The sequence below is a fragment of the Ctenopharyngodon idella genome, chromosome 2, assembly GCF_019924925.1.
Source record: "Ctenopharyngodon idella isolate HZGC_01 chromosome 2, HZGC01, whole genome shotgun sequence".
Classification (NCBI taxonomy): domain Eukaryota; kingdom Metazoa; phylum Chordata; class Actinopteri; order Cypriniformes; family Xenocyprididae; genus Ctenopharyngodon; species Ctenopharyngodon idella.
In genome coordinates, this window is record NC_067221.1 from 23390872 (window position 1) to 23406342 (window position 15471).

Genomic DNA, 15471 nt, shown 5'->3' on the forward strand with positions numbered 1-15471 from the left:
GAACTCAGAACATTCCTATATAGCTACTTCACAAATTAACATCTATTAAACCTTACGGCAGTAATCAACATCATATTCGTCATCAGACATTGATGTGTGATCTTAGATTAGATCACAGAGCAGAATGTTTGTCAAACCACAAAGCTTTTGGCAATGTGACTGCTCTTCGGTCTCAGGCTTTCTGCATTTCCCAACACACCATCTCATGTTTCATTGCACCAGTGGAAGCCCAGCCATTTCAAAGTAGAATTTATCGTAGAAAAAGTTTATTCCGAGCCAACTTCTATGCCCAGTTGAGTGATACAGGGCAGGCCGCTCGACCCTTTATAGTTTAGAGTGAGGGGGTGGGCTTAAAACAACTGGCTTGAGGATGTGATTGTACTTTTAAACAAATAGTGCCATTGTTTTGAGAGCTCTGCCTTGGCCAGTGTCTTGTTTTCAATGGAAAAGATGACTGTTGCGAAGACATTGGTGAACTCCAGATGAGATTCAATACTAAAAGAACAACTCAACTGCAATATTTGAAATACTATGGTATTTCAACTTTGAGTCTTACTCATTTCCACAGAATATTTCCTGAGATTTACTCTAGTCGATCACAGTTTTTGGCAAATAATCAGCATTTTAAACATGACTCCTTAATGTGTCATCCAAACCTCTTTGGATTTCCGAGCGAAAAACCGATTGGTCACAGTTCTAGCAGAGGCTTGCCAAAAATACACTAAGACCCTTTTTGCTATTGCGAAACATAGTGCGTTCCTCGGGAATCTTTACGGTTAGCGAAAGTAGTCCATCTTGTGTGTCAGTCTCTGGAAGGGAGTCATTCTTAATCTGCATGAACAAAACCATGTGTGCCATAATGTGAAATGCAGAATGCTACAATGAGTAAATGATGAGTAACGGTTGGGAGCAGCGCACAGGAAGTTCATCCCTGTGCTCTGATGCACTCTCACTCTTTAAATCAGAGCTCCGTCCCTCTCGGTCACTCACATACTTATAATCAAAAACATCACGCTTGTTCTGTATGCCTAAACATCTGTTATAATGATACAAAATCTAGGTTGTTAGGGCGGCGGAATAAACATATTCATACAAATACATATTGATGTTCATAAATATGCTTGATAAGAGTGTTTGTGTCCTAAAGAAACATCTGAAGTTGGTGGTTAGCTGTCACCTCTGAGATTCATTGTGTGCTGCTCTGTAGTTTGTAGAAAAGGTTCAGGGCAACAGGGGATTCCCGAAATGCAGCTGCCTCTTTCCGGTTGGAATGATGTGTGAAATGTGTGGGTTATCTAATGGTGTAGTAGACTCTTTTTATTGCAGAGTAGGGCTAGTGGAAAATGAAAAAGTGACCACAATTTTGCCCATGTTGCCTACTTGTTTTCTCTCAGCTCTCGTAACCTTTTTTTCCTGTAGTAATGATAAAATATATTGTAATGTAAAAGGTACAGTGGGTATGGAAAGTATTCAGACCCCCTTCAATTTTTTACTCTTTGTTATATTGCAGCCATTTGCTAAAATCATTTAAGTTAATTTTTTTTCCTCATTAATGTACACACAGCACCCCATATTGACAGAAAAACACAGAATTGTTGACATTTTTGCAGATTTATTAAAAAAGAAAAACTGAAATATCACATGGTCCCTAAGTATTCAGACCCTTTGCTCAGTATTTAGTAGAAGCACCCTTTTGATCTAATACAGCCATGAGTCTTTTTGGGAAAGATGCAACAAGTTTTTCACACCTGGATTTGGGGATCCTCTGCCATTCCTCCTTGCAGATCCTCTCCAGTTCTGTCAGGTTGGATGGTAAACGTTGGTGGACAGCCATTTTTAGGTCTCTCCAGAGATGCTCAATTGGGTTTAAGTCAGGGCTCTGGCTGGGCCATTCAAGAACAGTCACGGAGTTGTTGTGAAGCCACTCCTTTGTTATTTTAGCTGTGTGCTTAGGGTCATTGTCTTGTTGGAAGGTAAACCTTCGGCCCAGTCTGAGGTCCTGAGCACTCTGGAGAAGGTTTTCATCCACGATATCCCTGTACTTGGCCACATTCATCTTTCCCTCGATTGCAACCAGTCGTCCTGTCCCTGCAGCTGAAAAACACCCCCACAGCATGATGCTGCCACCACTATGCTTCACTGTTGGGACTGTATTGGACAGGTGATGAGCAGTGCCTGGTTTTCTCCACACATACCGCTTAGAATTAAGGCCAAAAAGTTCTATCTTGGTCTCATCAGACCAGAGAATCTTATTTCTCACCATCTTGGAGTCCTCCATGCGGGCTTTCATGTGTCTTGCACTGAGGAGAGGCTTCCGTCGGGCCACTCTGCCATAAAGCTCCGACTGGTGGAGGGCTGCAGTGATGGTCGACTTTCTACAACTTTCTCCCATCTCCCGACTGCATCCCTGGAGCTCAGCCACAGTGATCTTTGGGTTCTTCTTTACCTCTCTCACCAAGGCTCTTCTCCCCCGATAGCTCAGTTTGGCCAGACGGCCAGCTCTAGGAAGGGTTCTGGTCGTGCCAAACGTCTTCCATTTAAGGATTATGGAGGCCACTGTGCTCTTAGGAACCTTAAGTGCAGCAGAAATTTTTTTGCAACCTTGGCCAGATCTGTGCCTTGCCACAATTCTGTCTCTGAGCTCTTCAGGCAGTTCCTTTGACCTCATGATTCTCATTTGCTCTGACATGCACTGTGAGCTGTAAGGTCTTATATAGACAGGTGTGTGGCTTTCCTAATCAAGTCCAATCAGTATAATCAAACACAGCTGGACTCAAATGAAGGTGTAGAACCATCTCAAGGATGATCAGAAGAAATGGACAGCACCTGAGTTAAATATATGAGTGTCACAGCAACGGGTCTGAATACTTAGGACCATGTGATAATTCAGTTTTTATTTTTTAATAAATCTGCAAAAATGTCAACAATTCTGTGTTTTTCTGTCAATATAGGGTGCTGTGTGTACATTAATGAGGAAAAAAAATGAACTTAAATGATTTTAGCAAATAGCTGCAATATAACATTAGTGAAAAATTTAAGGGGGTCTGAATACTTTCCGTACCCACTGTATGTTTGTGTAAGTTGCTGAAGGCTTAGAACCAATGTAATAGCAGACATCCCGCCTCTCACGGAAGCTCCAGGAGTCTACCACATATTGATAGTGACTTCCTGATAGAGTTGTCAAAAGTACCGACTTTGCTACCAAGTCGGTACTAAAAGTTTAAAAATGTGATGCTTTGAGCGCTGTTGAGCGGATTTGTAAATGGCTCTGATTGGCCATTGTGTTGACATGCTCATTGGATCTTTCTGTGATTGGCTTCAATTATCAACGCTTCAAAAACTTTGTAAATAGTCATCAATGACCAAGCGCTTACACAGATACACATGGGAGCGTTTGAAAGCAGCCGTCTATTGCGGACGAGTCCGCTGATAAACGCCTGCTTTCAAACGCTCACGCTTTCAAAACGCTTTCAAATTCAAACACTTCTGTGTGCTTTCAAATGCTCCCGTGCGTTGATCATTGTAGCCAATCACAGACATATCCGATGAGCGCGTCAACACAATGGCCAATCAGAGGTGTTTACGTATCCGCTCAACAGGGCTCAAAGCATCACGTTTTTCAGAAATTTCAGTACCAATTGGTACCGAAATCGATACTTTTGACAACTCTACTCCCTGATGCCCCCAAATTATATACAATATCCCGGAAATCGAGCAAGAAGCCTTGTTTCCACCTGGTATTAAAATGCGTTTTTGATGATCCGACCACAAGTGAATTGCCAAGATGCCGTACCATTTACAGCTGGTATTACCGTGTATTTCAAATACGTCTCCTGTAACCGCTTGTGTTTCGGATTTTCTCCTCTTATTTCGCCACACTCAACTTCACTTTCGCTGGAAGCAAATACTTTTGAATTAAAAAAAAACAGTTTTATGCGGCTTACTCGTAAATATAAGTGTAATATAATATAATATAGAATAATATTATGCAATGTCATGTATTAATTTTTGTGTGTGAAGGGGTGGAGTGGGTGGGGGGCATTAACATAGCAAACATTAACAAAAAAAAAAGAAGTTATCTTCTGTGATCAGTTTTTTTTTTTTTTTTCTCTCTCTTTTTTTTCCAGATCAACTATTGTAGAGCCAGAGCAAAAGTTTGAAAAGAATCTTGCTGGGGAAGTTAGTTAAAGTTAGGTAAACTGTTGATCTGTTCCTAGTTAGCTACTTGAACACATTTAGCAGATTTGGATTAATAGCACAAAGAATTTAAGGTACGAAAATGCCACAATGATGCTGCACATCAAGTGCAGGAGTATGTTTCTGGTCTAGAGTTGGAATAATAAGTAAACGTGTGCTTAAGTTTTAGAACGTTCATTAGCCAGCATTACCTCACACTCAAAATAAGTATAAAAGCTAGCCAGGGATTTGACTCAACCTCATAAAACAGTTTTCTTCAGTTTTCTTCACTTACTTGACATGACACATTTTCTGGAAGTTCGCTTTGAAGTTTTCAAAACCCTACTGACCTCACTGGCTCGCTGGTTGCTTTGTTAAAATATAATGTCCTTCTCAACTTTGCCTAGTCATCTGATGTTATAGGGTTATGACAGACTTGATGGCATAATTATGGCCCTGTGAACACTAATGTTGGGTTTCATAGACCATTTGGAATGAACTGGCTGGATAAGGATAGAACATTGTTTCAACTCATATCCAGCCATATACAGCAACAAAAGAAGTTGTACATAATGTTGTTAGTCAGTCAGTGATTTTAGCTTGACGTTAATGAGAACAGTGCGTCTTTGTTACAATAAAAACACAGACTCAGTGTTTACTTCTTGAAAAGAATATATGATGGAAAGAGACACAAATCAAATCTGTGGACAGAAAGAAGACAACCATTGCAATGAATCAGCTCTTGGCTCCCTCTGGTTCTTCAAAAATGATGAATAAAGCCCACGACTGTGTAAGAACTAGTGATCCCATTAGCAACTCAATGGGTAACGGATCTGAGTATCATGAATGGGCACGTTTTGTTCACACGATCAGCATAAGATGAATGTTCACCAGTTTTGTAGCTTTTCCTATAGATTCATTTGGGTCTTTCTGACAGTTCGGTGCCTTTGAGGTTCCTAATGCAAGTTATAATGTTTGACTGATTAAACCCAAAAGCCACCAAGTTTGGAATGGCCTAGTTGCATGAAATCCTGCAGACGTGATCTCACCGCAACTTGATCACAAGTCCACAAGGAAACTGTGAAATGCTAGCATGCTAATGTTTTGCTAATGTTACAGCTAGGTGCTCAAAAGTCCTTTTCTCCAACATTCCAGCCCTGGGCCTCAGGATAAACAAAGTCAAAGATTTGCAAAGTGTAACTGGAGATGTACACCGAGTTGTTAGGGAGCGCTTTCCAAGAGAGATAAACATTTGCCTCAGTTTAGGTCCTTATTTGTCTCTCTCTCAGGAGTTTTCGTAGAAAAAAAAAGTGTGATGCTTTGCAAGATGAATGACCTTCTCTCTGATTAAACTGATTACCCTACAGTTCTAAAAAAAAAAAAAAAAAAAAAAAACAACAATGTCTAAGAGCACAGTGTCCATCAGGTTATTTTCCAGTGGAGAAATGTGCAGTTTTGCTACTCAAAACATGGTGAAACTTAAATGTTGAGGAAGCTACTTTGAAATTGTAACTAATAACAATCAAGCTACTGAAAAAAGTAGTTAGCTTCGCTAAAAGCTACTAATACAAAATAGGTAACTACATTGAACTTAAGTAAGGGCTAATATTTCAATTTATAATTGAATCAGAGACATGTATCTGGCACAAAACACTAATTGTTCTTAATTCCAAAATCTAGTCACTTAAACAGATAATTTTACATTAAACACACTAACCAAAAATATATATTTTTGAGATGAAAACAGTAATGAATAGCATTTAACGAAATATTTTCTGCACAAGGACTCAAATTTACAGTATGAATCATTTTTTAGAGCCGTTTATATTGACCTACATGAAAAGTGTGAACAAAATAATTTACGGTAAATCGGGCAACACAATGTCTCAGTGTCACGAGTGGTGGTTGTGGGGGTATTAAAGCGCACGACGAAGGAGATCCATGCAGGAGACTTTTAATAGAATAATGAAATCAAACAGCAGAAACAAAACTGAGAAACATACCACAAATCCCCTATTACAGGACAAAGACTGAACTAAAACTGAGGGCTTATAAACAAGGAGTTAACAAAGCTAATTAATAAGACACACCTGAACTGAAACTTAAGTCAGTCTGTAACTATGACAACTAAAAACTGAACAAAGGTAGACCTGTAACTAATGAAAACAAACTTTAACCATATACAAATAAACCAAACATGTGACACTCATGTCTCTCGTTACTGTTTTATGTTTTTCAAATTCGTATGAATTCGTACAATCTCACTCGTATGTTTTCATACAGAAGGAAAGGTGAATCGAACATTTTCAAATCGTGCAAATTAGTACAACATCTCCATAAAATACTTACATTTTCTTGTGAGTTGAATAAGACTTGCCAACAGTGAATATGAAAGAGAGAAAGGACAGTTGTCATTCATTCATTCATTGAAAATGAAGTTTATTTAATAATCAATTAATTATATTTATTTATTTAATAATCAACACTCAAATAAAAGCAAACATTTCAATTGAGATTTTTTTATGAGATAATGATGTTTCTACTGCAATTTGTTGTTGAAATATAAACATTTAAATGGTGGATATAATAAAAATACACTCAAAACGCACCATCGGAGAAGCACTAATGAAATGCAACTGTTTTGGTCAATGATTTCGGCCCTCCAAAACCATTTCAGCAGAAAGCACTTTCTTTTTTTTGACCGAAAAATTTCAGTTGCCAAAATTTGTGCTTTACTAATTTTGCTTTACTAATCTTTTCAAATGCTGTGACAGAAAGTCTTTAAGTATTTTCTCTCACTATGGCATTACTTGTTGGAAAAAGTAGCTTGTTAAATGAAAAATCTATGCTGATTTATATATAAAAAAAGAAGTAGTAGCGTTGTTATGTTTGTTACTCCTCAACACTGAAGCATACAACACTGAAGCTACATACTCATGTGCAACAGAGGAGGAAGCTTTACAGTGGGTGTAATAAAGTCAACACAGTATCACTTTTCTGGTAGTAAAGCCAATAATGCATTTAAAGTACATTCTGTGAAATAAAATACATTACTCTTCTGTGGGTGTTTTGCATCTGGCTCGGTTCAAACACGTGTCTTTCTTCCAAGTTTTCTCAAATCCGCCCTTTCCATCCCTTTTTCTTGCTCCGTCGGCCCTCCCCAGAGGCCACTATAGCATCTGGGTTTGGAGTAATGCAATGACCGACCCCATACAAGGAACTTCCTGAAATGTCAGAAGGGCCTTTTTTTTCTCTCTGCTTTATTGCCATCCACTTTTTCAAATAGTAGTGGTGGTGGTTGTGTGTGTATGTGTGTCTCTGTTTGTTCCATCTTCTTCCTGTGTGTTCCTCAAGTCCCTGATCTGGAACACCCCCACATCTCTATATCCCACTCATTGGATCCACTCCCAGATGGAATCCAGAATTGAGCTTCAAAGACACAGAATATATTATTTTCATCTACACCCTGAGAGTCCTTCATTGTGTTGTGTTGCTATCTTTGTTTACGTTGCGCCATATGTAGCGGAATACTCCTCCTCTCATCAGCCTCAAACAATTCTGTCCTAGCAGGAGAGGGAAGTGTGGGCTTAATGCACAGGAAGACCTGAGGAAAAGCTTTATTTCCCTCATTAAAACTGATAGTGGTCCTGAGAGGTTTAAACTGCTAAAGCCTCGAGCTCTAGATCCAAGAAAGATGATTCAGAGACTTTACAAAATTACTTTACAAAAACATCTGCCTTTATTCTTGCAAGAAAAAAATAAAAAATTCTCTTTCGTGAAATCCATCTTCCAGAGGAGCAAATTAAACTTTCAACCAAAGTGGTGATAAACTTAGGGTCACATTGGGGAAATAATCACCTAAATTATTATGTTGTCTTAAAATGTTATATTATACATGGAGTTCACAGTTTAACCTGTTAATTTGGTGTGATTTTTTTTTTTTTTTTTTATAAAAAATATAACAAAAATATATTTTAAAAATCATTACATTTTATTATAAAATAATGATCATATTTTTAATTTTCATGTTTTTTCACCATTGTATGATTTAATTGCAAATAGTTTTATTCAGTTGACATTAATAAAATGCAATTAATTAGTATTATTATTAACACTAATTAATTAAAAAAAAAAATCTATTGACAACTTCTAGCACCTTTGTCAGTACAGTTGATTGCCACACTAAAAAGGCCAGTGTGTTCTCTGAATAAAAGACATTTAATATTACAGGTGCCTCCAAAGAATAAATAATGGCTAATATAATTACACTGAAAATCATTTAGCATTGTTATTTCCTGATAGCTGTGGATTTATTTTCCTGTAACTCAATTACATGACTTGAACAGCTAATGCCATTCCAGGTAATGACACTGTATTTTATGAACGGAAAACGATCTGTTCCATTTTGTCTATTTTATGTCTTGGAAATGATTTTAGTAGAATTGATTACTCTCTGTTTTGTCTTAAAGGTGGATTCAGTAGTTTGGTGCAAATTTAAACCACCATAAAGTCAAAATTTTTTTTTTTTTTTTTTTTTAATGGATATATATATATATATATATATATATATATATATATATATATAATATATCATGTACCCTCGTAATCTTTCATCAAAATAACTTCCCCTCCCTCTTGCAGCGACATCACTTCTCTGATGTATTTGATGTGTTTACTGGCGTGAGGGCGGGTCAATCTGTCACTCACATAAGATCAACTAATAGCAAACCACAACCATCAAATCAATTCCCCATTGACAAAATCAAGTTTTACTTGAAGCTGTTTCACTCGGATATACGTCACAATAGGGAAGAAAAGACTATCGCAGCATCCATTTCATGCCACCTTTAAAACGTTTTGTATTAAAAAATCAAATGTATTTATGTGAACGGTCATCTGAATGGTGTGCACTCACATGAGGTAAAGACTGTATTCATAATAGTTTTCGGTTACACTTTATTTTAAGGTGTCTTTGTTACATTGCTCTATAGTAGAGTAGTGTTGTTTGATGATAATTAGTCAATGAAACCCGCTTATTGTCATGCTTTTCAGCGGAGATAATGGGAGAATTAGTACCTGTACGGCTCAAAAACAAAGAAAAAAACAAACGACAATCGAGTAATACGATAAACAGTGCTTAAACAGTGTTAACGCTAGCTAAAGAACTACGGTATGACTGAATGCCTCTTTAATCATGAAAATATGTTTACAACCTTTAAGTTACTTGTCATATTAGTTCAACTAGAAAGTTAAAATTGTCAAATTAACAGTTCTCTTTCTTTGTTTTCAGTTAGCCTTAGCAAGCTAACAGCATAACCTACTAATTTAGCATAGCACCAACTGGGTAAGAAAAAGCTTGTTTGATTAGCTAAATCAGAATATCACAATAACACACTTGCTGCGTCTGAATATGCCTACTTCCATCCTAGGTGGAAAACAGTATGTGAGCACAGTATTATGTCCGAATTCATAGTATTCATAAAACAGTAAGCGAAAAGTACCCAGGTGACCTACTACTTCTGACGAGTTTCTGATGTGTGAATCTAATTGACGCTATACTATCCCATGAGGCCACGGGAGAGGATTCGTGAATGGCAGTGAAGTGACGCAACTGACATCTCTAGCCTAGGTCACATGACCGTAACAACAGAGTAGATGTAGTACGTTTGAATTTCATTCAGACTAACCAAATGTAGTACCTACTATACAGTATGCAATTTCTCTATTTTTAATCAGCCAATGAGGAAAAGGGATAGAATCTCTTAATTTTTAAGCAGGAATGGCGTCATACTAACCACCCAAACATTTCTACAAGCCTTTTCTGAAGAATTTTGTAGTAACATGCTAAAGAAACAAAACACGCTCACACCCTCTTCAAAAAAGATCATTTACAATGTGTGAACAGACAGTAAATGCCTTTTTCTTCCGTATATATTGCAACAAATTTGACATGACTAAGGTTCTTGGTGTTAACCCTGTAGTGTGGATGCATGGGAACACTTAACACACATTATGAAGAATGTTCAGCACACCTACAGCCAGCGGCAAAAAGTAACATTCAAGCAGTTACGTCATCTGCAGAGAGGAACAGTATACTTACTGAAGCTGAGCAAGCCTAGGTAAAGCCACACCTTATCATGGCACTAGGCCAAAATGATTGCTAGAAGGAAGTGAGCTAACTCACATTTAACAACGAAACAAGTGACGTTACCTCTGGTCATAATTTCTTCATCATATGCTAGATCGTCCGTGTTAATGGAAAACATTCTACTGTCTCAAAAAGTCATGTGTTTTGCAACATCCAGTGAAATCAACCAAAGTCATCTGCTCCAGAAGGCCTTCAATCTGCCTGGGACAGACGCAGGAAATGAGTAACTCAATATCGGCCGTCCTAGATAACACTGTTAAGACACTGTTTATGAATTTATCTTGTCCTGTGTGTAGGCGATGGGTTGATGGCTTTACTCTGCGCTATGAAACGCACTTTCTTTGCAATGAGAGTATGAGAGCAGAACACAGGGAACCTGTTTTCTCATCCTCAGTTTTTCCTACTGAGCTGTTTCTTATAACAGAAGCCTTCTTCTGTTCTTCAGAACTACTTGCCTTTTGCCCTTTTGTAACATTTTAAAAGTCTTTACTGTCATGTTTGATCAGTTGGAACATCCCTATAAATAATGCTACAGTACATGATAAAAAGAAGGCTTCAAATCTGTAATAATAATCGGTATCAGCCGATACTGCTTCCTGTGATCAGTGATCAGCCCCAAAAATCCTGATCGGAGCACACTTAGATTTTTTTCTTTTTCTTTTTTTCTAAGTCATAGGGTTCCAGTGTTGTTTTGGACCCCACTGGCTTTCATTGTATGGACAAACACAGTTGACACATTCTTCAAAATGTCTATTTTTGTCTTCTGCAGAAGAAAGAATGACATAAGGTTGAGTAAATGCTGACAGAATTTCCATGCTTGGGTGAACTATCACTTTAATACCTTTTTAAGCAAGTCGTTCTGTCGCTCAGTTGTTTACAAGCTTCAGCTTTCACTTCAAGAACAGACACGTTAAAGAATGCGACCCAACAACCCAACGACAACGAGTATCTTCCGTGATAAATCTCACCTTCCGTATGTCAACACCTCATCTCACGATACAATACTATGAGTTTTATTTAGAAGACTTGGAGGAGGGGTTTAATTTTGTTGTGCAGTTCATCCATTCAGTGTTTATAGAGAAAGACGTTTTGCACTTGTGTGACTATAAAGCTCCATTCTTCAGGTCCTGGTCTCCTTTTCTTAAGCTGGCTAAACTGTATCAACATACGTTTATCTTTAAAGTGGAGTCTAGCTTATCCTAAAACTAGAAACAACTTTGACCTCAGACTGGCTGAGTTGTTTGGCCTCTCTGTTATCTAAGCCTATTAAAGAACTGAATTGCCACCCACACAACAACTCTTTCTATCATTGCACGATATGTGACTAACTAGCGCAATCGTTCTCAACTGGTTTTGGTTCAGGACCCAGAGTTGACCTTCATGACATCATGTGGTGACCAACACCAAAAGGTCTTTAAAATCCACACTGAAATGTAATAAAATCACCATGAACTTCACAGGCCCAAAGTAAGCTTAATTTATTCTGTTTACTTTCTAAATGTCTGTTAAATTCTTTTGGCACCCAATAATTCACCGTACAAAAGAAAACAAACCATATTTATTGTAGTTGCAAGTGAAACCATATTTAATGTAGTCTGAGCTAGACCGCATGATAAATCGAGATATGGCTTAGTGTGATTATCAAATCACAAAAGCTGCTATTGAGTTTAATAAATATACTGTATGTGCTGCGTTTTAGAGTGAAGCACTTAAAAACTGGCTGTTGTCAATAAAAATACAATAAAAAAAAAAAAACAATAAAAAACTTTTTTTGGTTTTGTTCAGTTTTTAAAGGGTTCGTTCACCCAAAAATTTAAATTCAGTCATTAATTACTCACCCTCATGTCATTCCAAAACTGTAAGACATTCATTCATCTCCGGAACACAAATAAAGTTATTTTTGATAAAATCTGATGGCTCAGTGAGGCCTGCATTGCCAGCAAGATCATTTCCTTTTTCAATGCCCAGAAAGATAAAGACATATTTTAAATAGTTCATGGGAGTACAGTGGTTCAACCTTAATATTATAAAGCAACGAGAATACTTTTTGTGTGCCAAAAAACAAAATAGCGACTTAATTCAACAATATCTAGTGATGAGCGATTTCAAAACACTGCTTCATGAAGCTTCGAAGCTTTACGAATCTTTTGTTTCGAATCAGTGGTTCACAGCGCCAAAATCACGTGATTTCAGTAAACGAGGTTTGGGTACGTCATAAGTGTTTCGAAATTTAAGTAGTTCACGTGACTTTTGGCAGTTTGATATGCGCTCCAAACCACTGATTCGAAACAAAAGATTCGTAAAGCTTCAAAGCTTCGAAATCTCCCATCACTAGATATTGTTGAATAAAGTCACTATTTTGGTTTTTTTGGCACACAAAAAGTATTCTTGTCACTTTATAATATTAAGGTTGAACCACTGTACTCCCATGAACTATTTAAAATATGTCTTTAGTATCTTTCTGGGCATTGAAAAGGGAAATGATCTTGCTGGCAATGCAGGCCTCACTGAGCCATCAGATTTTATCAAAAATATCTTAATTTGTGTTCTGAAGATGAACTAAGGTGGAACGACATGAGGGTGAGTAATTAATGACAGAATTTTCATTTTTGGGTGAACTAACCCTTTCAGGATGAAAACATTCCATGTTGGCATCTGCCAAATTTCTTTAGCTTCTACCAAATAACATGAATTTGCACCAAAATACCATTAAGTTTGATTTGAAATATTGTCTTTTATTTAGCTTTGTGTGATTGTTGAACGTTGTTTTACCCTGCAGTTTGCTACCTTGAAGGAATAATTCACCCATACATTAAAATTCTAAAATTCATTTACTCGCCCTTAAAAGATCTTCTTTGAGTAATGAAAAGACTAAGGAGGAGGAAGAGGAAGGAATGTAGTAGAACAGACCATGATTGTTGATTCATTAATTTGTCTTTGAGGTATATTGAGGTTCCTTTGGCTCATCTAACGTTTTGAAATGCTATTTTCCTTGAAATAAGTGGGAATTCCCATCACCCTTTGGAGCTAATCAAGTGATGTCTTAGGAAGTCACTTTTGAAATGAGTGGATCTGTCTTCTGTTACGCAATAACTTAATTATTACTTATGCAGTAATGCAGTTATTCACAATTTGACAGTCTGATGCATCTATTAGTGGAAACTGCCAAGATGTTGGTCTCAGTGGGGATATCTTGTGGTGCAAGATAGGGGTTGTTGATGACTAATTTTGTCATTAATCATTGACACCTCACAGATTTAGCTGTTTTAATTCAGTTTCGATTGCCGCCTTATTCAGAATCAGAGCTCATAATGCTGTCTCTGCAGCAATATAGACCAGCCAGTAAATGTAGTAGTAATTTTTTCCCAGATGAGTGTGTGAGAAAGAGTGAGTTCTCCTAGTATTCAGAGGAGCTCTATGCCACGAGCACTATTTATCTTGGCCCACCGCAGAGTCTTTCCGTTGCCGCTCAGAGCACTTAAAACAAACGCCCACCTACACTAAATTCTGATTGGTTCATTAGCTGCAAAGGACACCTACATGCCCCAGACTGGCTCTGGCTCTAGCATTCACAGTTGATTTATTACAATCATTTTAGTCTTTTTTTTTTTTTTTTTTTTGTATTTAATAAAGATTTTTTAATAAAGCTTGGCCAGAGCCTAGACCTGAATTCAAGTGAAAACCTGTGGTTTGACCTGCAAATTGCAGTCTACAGAAACACTCCATCTAATTTGTGTAATTGGACCAAATTTGCATTGCAAAATGGGCTAAAATTCCACAAATGTGAAATAAACAAGAAGGCTCATGACTGGAATTGTTGTTAAAGGACTGTGTATAAAGTTTGAAAAAAATATTTTATGCTCACAAGGGCTGCATTTATTTGAGCAAAAATACAGTAACTATTATTATAAATAAATAACTGTTTTCTAATTTAATGTAAAAATACAATTTATTTCTTTGATGGCAAAGAGTTTGCCTTTTATTGTACTTCTTTTCCATGAAGGCCTCTGGTAGATGTAATTATTTCTTTCTCTCTCTGTGTTTAAGTGTGTCAGGGAGCGAACAACAAACTTGCCCTTCTGGGAACAGTGGATGACCATTATCAGATTCTGGTAAAAATGTACAGCAACTGCACCGCGGTTCTGGAAAACCTGGAAATCACATATATGACAGAAAAACATGACTTGTCTTTTCTCAGGGTATGATATTTTACATTTACAAACACTACATTCAGTGTTATTTTACTGTTTACCTTACTGTTTGGTTGTATTGTATGGAAGCTTGTTTCCACCACTGAGAAAAAAAAGAAAAAAAAAAGAAAAAAATTAAATTTTCACTTTTTATCTCATAATTCTGACTTTTTTCTTACAATTGCAAGTTTACATCTCGCAATTCTGAATCTTTTTTTTTTTAATTGTGAGTTATAAAGTCAAAGTAGCGTGATATAAAGTTGCAATTGCGTGTTATACAGTCAGAACTGTGAGATATAAACTTGCAACTCTGAGAAGAAAAGTCAGAATGGGAGATATGAACTTCGTAATTATCTTTTAACAGGCTTCCATACTACTGTAAGTCATACGTACACCAATGTTTTTAGCATGTTGCTAATTATAGTTTGTATTATATGACACATGCCTCAACAATATTTATAATATGCAGTATAACAACTCTTCCAAACAACTCTTTATATAGTTTAGTATTGCTTAGTAAGTTTTATGTGTAATGTTTTTTTAGAGATGTGTAATGTTTTTTTTTTAATTTTTAGAGCATTCAAGAAGTTGGTGGTTATGTTCTTATTGGGATCAACTCGGCTCCCAGCATCCCCCTTGAGAATCTGCGTATCATTCGTGGCCACTCCCTTTATGACGACAAATTTGCCTTAGCCGTCCTCTCAAACTTTAACAGCAGCATCGGACAAGGCGTGAACCAGTTACCACTGACTAGCTTAACTGGTATGTAGTTATATAAAAGTGTTCTTTGTTCTATTTTTTTTTTTTCTTCCAAATGGGAATAACACATGCTTCTAACTGACCTGTATTTATATCTTTCACACATTTGTTTTGTAGAGGGAATAACATTCATTAATTTCCATGGCCAGTGCTGAAAGTTATATTTGGAAAATAATAATAGACCTATATTTCAACTGT

At 37.0% G+C, this 15471-nt stretch overlaps 1 protein-coding gene across 2 annotated transcripts in view; it reads left to right on the forward strand.

Moving 5' to 3' along the window:
* egfra (epidermal growth factor receptor a (erythroblastic leukemia viral (v-erb-b) oncogene homolog, avian)) overlaps window positions 1-15471 on the forward strand; it is a 79899-nt gene that overhangs the window by 24157 nt on the left and 40271 nt on the right. For both annotated transcript variants that reach the window (XM_051881562.1, XM_051881553.1), the window contains exons 2-3: window positions 14372-14523; window positions 15090-15276. In XM_051881562.1, coding sequence (XP_051737522.1) covers window positions 14372-14523; window positions 15090-15276 — 339 coding nt within the window. The remainder of the gene's footprint in view (window positions 1-14371; window positions 14524-15089; window positions 15277-15471) is intronic.